This window comes from Emys orbicularis, chromosome 1, assembly GCF_028017835.1.
Source record: "Emys orbicularis isolate rEmyOrb1 chromosome 1, rEmyOrb1.hap1, whole genome shotgun sequence".
NCBI lineage: Eukaryota > Metazoa > Chordata > Testudines > Emydidae > Emys > Emys orbicularis.
In genome coordinates this window covers 228,620,238-228,627,563 of record NC_088683.1, presented here as the reverse complement: position 1 = coordinate 228,627,563, position 7,326 = coordinate 228,620,238, and the positions used below count along the sequence as shown (strand labels likewise).

At 42.8% G+C, this 7,326-nt stretch overlaps 1 protein-coding gene across 2 annotated transcripts; it reads left to right on the top strand.

Annotated features, from left to right (window-relative positions):
- The first annotated feature begins 994 nt into the window (after positions 1–994).
- RAI2 (retinoic acid induced 2) lies at positions 995–2,665 on the top strand. Of its 2 annotated transcripts, XM_065423761.1 has the most exons (2): positions 995–1,134; positions 1,294–2,665. In XM_065423761.1, exons 1-2 carry the CDS (start codon positions 995–997, stop codon positions 2,663–2,665), a joined length of 1,512 nt encoding a protein of 503 aa, XP_065279833.1. The 2 variants fall into 2 exon arrangements, with proteins under 2 accessions (XP_065279833.1, XP_065279832.1); XM_065423760.1 differs by having other exon boundaries at positions 995–2,665.
- The last annotated feature ends 4,661 nt before the right edge of the window (positions 2,666–7,326 follow it).

Genomic DNA, 7,326 nt, shown 5'->3' with positions numbered 1-7,326 from the left:
CTTTTTAAGAAATATGCTAACATTTCTCTAGGCTCATAAAGGGAAAAGATCGCCACACTTCTTCTTAACATTTGTTTAGTTAAGATAAGGGATTAGCTTGTTCAAATAAATTTAAGGTTGCTTTGATTTTTGTTCTTTGCAGCTTATTAATAAGTTTTCTGGTTCATTTTACTGTCATCTAGCTCTGGAGCAGGAGGTGAGGGCTGGGTTTAGGTTTCTTTTTTTTTAGTGGGAAGAAACTGCCAAACTACACAGTCTTGTGTGTGTGTTGCTGAGCTACTGATTGCTCTTTGTTGTGCTGTTTACTGCAGTTTTTGAACGTGCTATGTAGTGTATCCATGGATCGTCTGATTTATTTTAGGATCTTCAAAGACAAGAAAAGGATGATTAATTTAGGCTGAGTGGGGAGCCTTTATCTACGGAGAGCCTTCACAACCTCACAATGGAACGTTTCTTACGTTTATTTTTAGGAAAGTTTGTTTTTACACTTTTTATTGAGTTTAAACAGTGCAGTGTCTCTTGGCCGTGCCATACCCTGTCATTTCATGAAGCTTTGTTTAAAAATGGAAAATGTACTGCCTCAGTTCTTTTTTTATGCTATGTACTGGGACTTTTTTCTTTGACTGCAGTTAGTTCTTTAGGACTTTAAATTATCTCTGTTTATAGCTAAATATAAGTTCCCCAGAACTCTTCATATAACACTCACGGATGTATGTACTGTATGTATATACAGTATGTATGTATAGAGTGTACAGTATAATGGAGCAGTTACCCTGAAGTGTGGAACCATTTTATAGCTTTTATGTGATAGGCTTTTTAAAGGCAGTTGCAAATATTATTTTAAGAATGAGATTTATGCAGTGCCTAAAGTATGTTTCTGTTCTGCAGGCCAAGCTATGTTGGTGCAGATGCTTTTGGCAGCCCTGACCCAATGCGGATCCTGGTGACAGCAATGTAAATGTGAATTTCTGCAAAGTCTCAGAAGTCCTGTAAAATGGAGGAACTGTACAAGGACACACAAAATCTGCCCATGGATGTTACCAACTCTCCTTCCACGATAGCTAACAATAAGCTAGAAAATGGGGTCGCTCAGCTGATAACTGCTGAAGCCTGGAATATCAACTCCACAGACTTGATGAAGAAAGCACTTTCACCACTTGTGACTGTCCCAGCCCCTTCAATCCTTACCCCACCAGCAGAATCGCAAAGTGGGGTAGCTCTGAAAGTTGCAGCCACAGTGCTCCAGCCAATTTGTTTAGGGGATAGCCCAGTGGTTCTTCCAATACACCTGCAAGTAGCCGGGAGCACCACCCCGCAGATTGCGCCTAATAACAACACTCCATATGTTATGACGACTCAAGGTCCAGTTCCACTACCTGTCCTCTTGGAGCAACATGTGTTTCAACATTTAAATTCTCCATTGGTGTTACCTCAGGGTGCTCCCTGCTCCACAAATCCCATTCACAGCAATCTTTTCCAGGGTTCTTCTGTCCCGGTTGGACAGCCCCAGTTACTGGATCAGAAACCATCCAACCAGACCCAGGAGCCCATCTTACCCCCAGTGTTTCAGACACCAGGATTTGCTGCAGTTCTTCAGGATTTGTTTCCTCCACAGGGCACCTTAGGTTCATCACCCTGTCAGCCACCCCCAGATTACTCCTCTGTTCCACCCCAGGCCTTCAGTTCCCCTCTATCTCCACTAGTACCCCCAGCTACCCTCCTAGTGCCATATCCTGTGATTGTCCCCTTGCCAGTCCCAGTCCCCATCCCTATCCCCATCCCCATCCCTGTGCCTCACGGCGCTGAATCCAAGGTCAACCCAGACTACCCCAAGCCACCGTTGTTCACCTTGTATTCCTGCAAAGGCACCCAGACTCCTCTGGAGAAAGAAGAATCCAAACCCTTTGATTTCATCCACCACAGGGAATTTTCCCAGCTGAATCGTCACACAGTCATCAAGATGAACAATGAGAACGAGGCCCTGGATCTTTCCATGAAAACGATGCCCTTGCTAAAGGCAGGTGAGGTCAGTTCTCAGCTCTCCCCTGAAGATGGTGCTTTAGATTTGTCGATTGCTTCCTACAGGAAGACAGGCAGTGCCGGGGTCCAGGCTGAGGCAACTAATGCAATTTGCTCTGGATCTATGATGGACAGTGCTGCTCACTCCATGATGGATAAACTCTCCAGTGCAACTGTCCCCTTTGCCCCTCCGAAACCTCACGAAGCCTCAGCCAAGGTCGACAGCAGAATGACTGGTAGCAATTCGGCCGAGTTCCTGAGACAGCAGCAGAAGTGGCTGGTGGATCAGACCAGCAGAGCAGCCTGTGAGCCCAAGGCTGGGAATAATATTGAGATTGTGAGCACTTCGCAGACTGCCAAAGTAATAGTCTCTGTCAAAGATGCTGTGCCCACGATTTTCTGTGGCAAGATTAAAGGCCTCTCGGGAGTATCCACCAAAAACTTCTCCTTCAAAAGGGACATGCCCCAGGACTCTGTTCTGCAGTGTTACGATGTGAAGAACCAGCCAGAGCCTAGGGATAATGCAGAAGCTCTTAGGAAACCAATCAAAAACAGGAGTGTAAAGTTAAAGAAAATGAACTCCCAGGAGATACACATTCTTCCAATCAAAAAGCAACGGCTCGCTGCCTTCTTTCCAAGAAAGTAAATTATGGGTTTTTAGACTTTTAAGATATAATTATTATTATGAAAAATAAAAAAGATGCACTTGGCTTAAAATGCATTTAAAACTTTAAACTATCTTTGTAAGTTATTTTGGGGAAAGCGGGAGAGGATTGGATGTAAATTTCCTGTAAAGCTGAGGGAGGGGAGTTCTTTTGTTTGTTTGTTTTTTGTTATTGATTTTTGACTTTTCATGAAAAAGTAAATAAAAAGCAACCTATTTTTCAAGCGGATTGCACATTTTTGCAGCTTTAATGGAATAATGGATGAGTCAGAGGGGTAAGAACTATTTTCACTGCCATAAAGTGCTTTGATGATGTAATTCTTAGTAATGGGTACAATGGAAACTTCAAAATAAATGTTTGTATGTGGTAATTGGTTGTGGTTATTTTGTCATTTATGAATTATCGGGGAAGATTTGGCAAAAGTCTGTAAACTGTAAAGCACTACAAGTTTATCTTTGTTATAGCCCTGAAATGTTAAGGTGACCAGGCTAAGAAAAATTATATTGCCCCACAGCACCATTAGAGAGCACCTCTGAACAGCCACTAATGATGTGTTTCAACTATCTTCAATAAAAATGACAGAACAAGATCACTGTTATACTCTGGCATGAGCCCAATGCACAGAAAATACTAGTTTTATGATTAGAAATAAATATAGATCCGTTTTTAAACACAAAGTAAACACTAATGATGATTTTAATGAAATCTAAAAGTCAGGGGAATTTGGTTGCCACTGGGTGAGGAAAAGTCACATAATTTTTCCCAGCCTGAATATAGATATATGGAAAAGTTGTTCGTTGTAAGTTTGACCATGTCTTGATGGCTGAAATCAATGCACATGAAAGAGTAGAACAATGTAACTTTACGACATTACAGTGTAAAAGCCAGCCACGTGAATGGAGAAATGTGAATGTAAACTTAAAATAAAAACCTGCTAGGTGACAGTTGCACTTGTATGTGAAAATGGGCTGGAGATGTATTATTGCATGTCTGCTTCTAAATGTACACCTCTTGCAGTTAAAATATATCCAGCTGTTAGAGTGAACCCGAGCGCAGGAAAGTTTTCTGATGGATGTCATAGTTTGAGTGCGAGGCCCCCTGGCAGTTTAGAATGTTCTTGTTCGGCTGTTCATAGCATGTGCTGCCACAACAGCACTGGCTCCGTTGAAATAAACATGAGATTGTAAACAAGCGAGCAGGGGTCTGTATCAGGTTTACTGGTCCTTACTCTGCAGGGTTGCAGCCAGCCTCTCGACTGCCAGTCTGCTCAGTCATTCTGCAATTTCTTGCATTAATTCCTGAGCACTGAGGCAAAGACTTTCAAAAGTTAGGCACCATTTTAAGGCACTGGCCTTTCTCCCCACCTCCCATCCCCAAATATTGAGCACGCAAAAGGACAGTGCCTAAAGATGACTTTAGGAAAATCTTGGACCAACCATGTTCTGGTTAAAAATAATATAGATGTTGCATTTTCATTAGTAAGGTAAGAAATCCTTTTTGCCTCTAATACCTTTTCCCTTTTCCTTGGCTAGAGTATTGCTGCTGTTGGTGCTTTATCTTCAATGCTATCTTGCTTTCTGTGGGGACCAGGAGCTTCAACATTCAGGACATGTTAGTGCAATATGTATGCTTGTTTTGTAATCAGTATCTTCTTTTTTTTAAGCTAGCCTTTTACTTTTTCTAAGGCTGGCTAAATGAAGTGTACAAAATAGTTTGAAGGATCAGCCACTCAGTTAATGTTTATTGATTCTCTTTTATTGTCTATCTGCAAATACTTTGCTTTCTTCCCCTTGGATACAGTTTTCATTAAATAAGAGAGGTGGATCTTGTGATTTTTGCAGTGTGCAGAAATAGGAGTTATGTTGTGTGGTATGAATGCTCTTTCCAGTTGCTGCTTGCCCCTCTTCGTGTTTTAGGTTGGACATTTTCAAACTGCCAAGATCTTCTGAAAATTTAGCTCATTCCAACTGGGAGATTTTTAAAGAGGAAAGTCACAAAATCAGCTCCTGAAACATTTAGTTCTCAAATAATGCAAAGAAAAATAATCGGTGGGAAGAAACATGTATCAGATCAGTGGTACTTTCATATAGACCACGTGACCCTTGTTAAATACTGTACTTGATTTCAAGTGAGCAAGTCCTAGCCATCAAGTTCCACCTCTTCACTCCAGTACTTCCTCTTAGCCATTGTGTTAGCAGTGCTGATCCTCTTTGCAGCCTGTTTAAAGAGGACTATGGTAACATGAACTACATTGGTTCACTTACATTGGTTTCCAGCTGGCTTATAGCAATGTAGCTTATTCACTCTCAGTGGTTGTACACACAGGAAGTTTGGTCACCAAATTAAGCTAAATCAGTTTAAGCCAGTTGTAGATCATTGTGTGTGTCCATACAGAATTTTGACTAAATCAGTTTAAAACCAATTTTAGTTAAACTGGTGCAATTTATGTGTGTAGAAAAAGCTGTAATAGCATAGGATGTCTGCCAGGAATGATTTAAAAATCTAAACAGCTGAAATGTGACAACCACATCTGATATTAAATGAAAGACATTTTTCAAAATCCCTTTTAAAATATACCTTTTGCTTATCTGCAGCCCTCAGGAAAATGGCCTGTTTTCAAGTCTATGATTGGGGTTTTTTTTTTTTAAATTACCAGATTGCCCTGAGTTAGTCACTGATGTACCTGCTGTTACATTTGCTTACAAACCAGCAGGAGCAGCTCAACTGGATCACTTGCAAGTGGGCCAACAGTGGAGGAGTTCCCATGTTAAACTGCCTTGCCCTCAATGTTATTTTTTAAGCTACAGCCTCAGGTGGTGATGTTTGGAAGAACATCTGACCCAACAGTAAGGGTTATTGCAGGCCACTTTATCCTCTCATAATCTGTCTGCTTTTAATCTGCGAAGGATACCATATTAAATACAAAAGGAGAGATGCTCCTTTCATACTTGCATTATTTTGAGCAAACTACACTATATTCCAGGATCTTTCTTTTCCCTCCTCCTACCAGAAGTGTTCCAAAGCACGAGTAAAAGCGATACACATTGTACTCCTGGGGGAATTCTGCCCCCCCAAATTAAAAATTCTGTGCACAATATTTTAAAATTCTGCATATTTTATATTGTGTTATTTTGACAAATAATCATTCCAGTTTCAATTATTTTGGTAATTTCTTTCAAAATACCTGTCAACAAGTATGTCAACAATACAAACAGCAGCAAAAAGGAGAGAGAGTTAAAGAAAACCCTACAATAACCTAGGTGAGGGGGCTGTGTGGGGCCCCCCAGAGCCCAGAAAACCCATATCTCTAAGTCGCCCAGAGACGAGCCATGGGGCAGCCCCCAGCCCCCCCCCCCCCCCGAGCACAGCCCCTGGCTCAGACACCAGCCACCCCTCCATTCCAGAGCCCAACCGTGGGGCAGGCACCTGTCTCCCCCCCCCCCCCCCCGAGCCTTTACTCCACTCAGCTTCTTTACTGTCCCGCCAGGGGACATGGTGTGGTGTGGTGCGGCCCTGCCCTTCCTCATGCTTTGCCAGAGTTGTCTGGGTCTCCCAGGCCCTCGCCTGTCCCCGGGAGAATGAGGATCAAAGAGAGTGCAGCCTCCTGCCCAGGCAGTCTGGGCACTCCGCTCACTGCAAACTGGGCTGTGCAGAGTCCAGTGGCCCCTCGCGGTGGCCAGAAAATCTGCGGGGCAAACAGGGAATTCTGCAAAATTCTGCATTGTGCAGTGTCGCAGAATTCCCCCAGGAATAAGATTGTTAGCATGGGGGAGAGGCAGCCACAAAACAAGGCACTTAATTATTCACACCCCCACCACGCCTCTTTAGTAGCAATTACAGTGTTGGTATATTGGCCCATTAATTATTGAGAGAGCTGCATTTTAAATACATCTAAAACTTTTGCATGGAACCAGGAAGCAGAGCTGTAGTGCTGATTTATGGGGGGTTCCATTTCTGGTAGCCGTTAATGGAGACATTAGTGCCTTTGTGAAGTTGGAATGAAAGTCATTCCATCAGCATGGCAGGAGAAGGTGGTTTTCTGAGATGCCTGTCTGCGTCCTATTTAAGCTCTTAGAAGGTATCAGCATGTGTTCCTCATTCTCCTTTGGAGCCTGTGTGCATTTCTGGACATTTTTCCTTCCTCATTTTTCATCTTCTTGCCTTTTAATTCCTCTCTTCAAATTTTCGAGTAGATATCATCACTCAGGGAAGGCCATAGGTTAGGGCTTGCCTGCACAGGGAAATTAGTGTGGCTTAAGTTAGGGTGTGAATGGAAAGCACATTACCTACTCCATCCTAAATCGCCATGTGGCCATTCTTACTCTGCACTGAGTGCCTTTGTGTGCTTTAGCTGAATACACTTTGGAAGTGTAGGCTCCAAAGGCACACTTAGTGCAGAGTAACCGTGTCCACGCAGCCCTTTAGTATGGAGTAGCTAGCTATGCCAGCCTTTTTCCCAGACGAACCCTTAGTGGTAAAGCATGTATTAGGGCCTGAAAAAATTGGGGGTTGGGCTCTGTTGCTAGCTTCAACAGTTGGGGTCTGGCACTGAGCCTGCTTTGGCCCACTGAGTCTTAGCCTGAAGCAGTCTTTTTGACTACATTCCCCAAAGAGAGCTGCCTTGGAGATTCATTAATTGGAT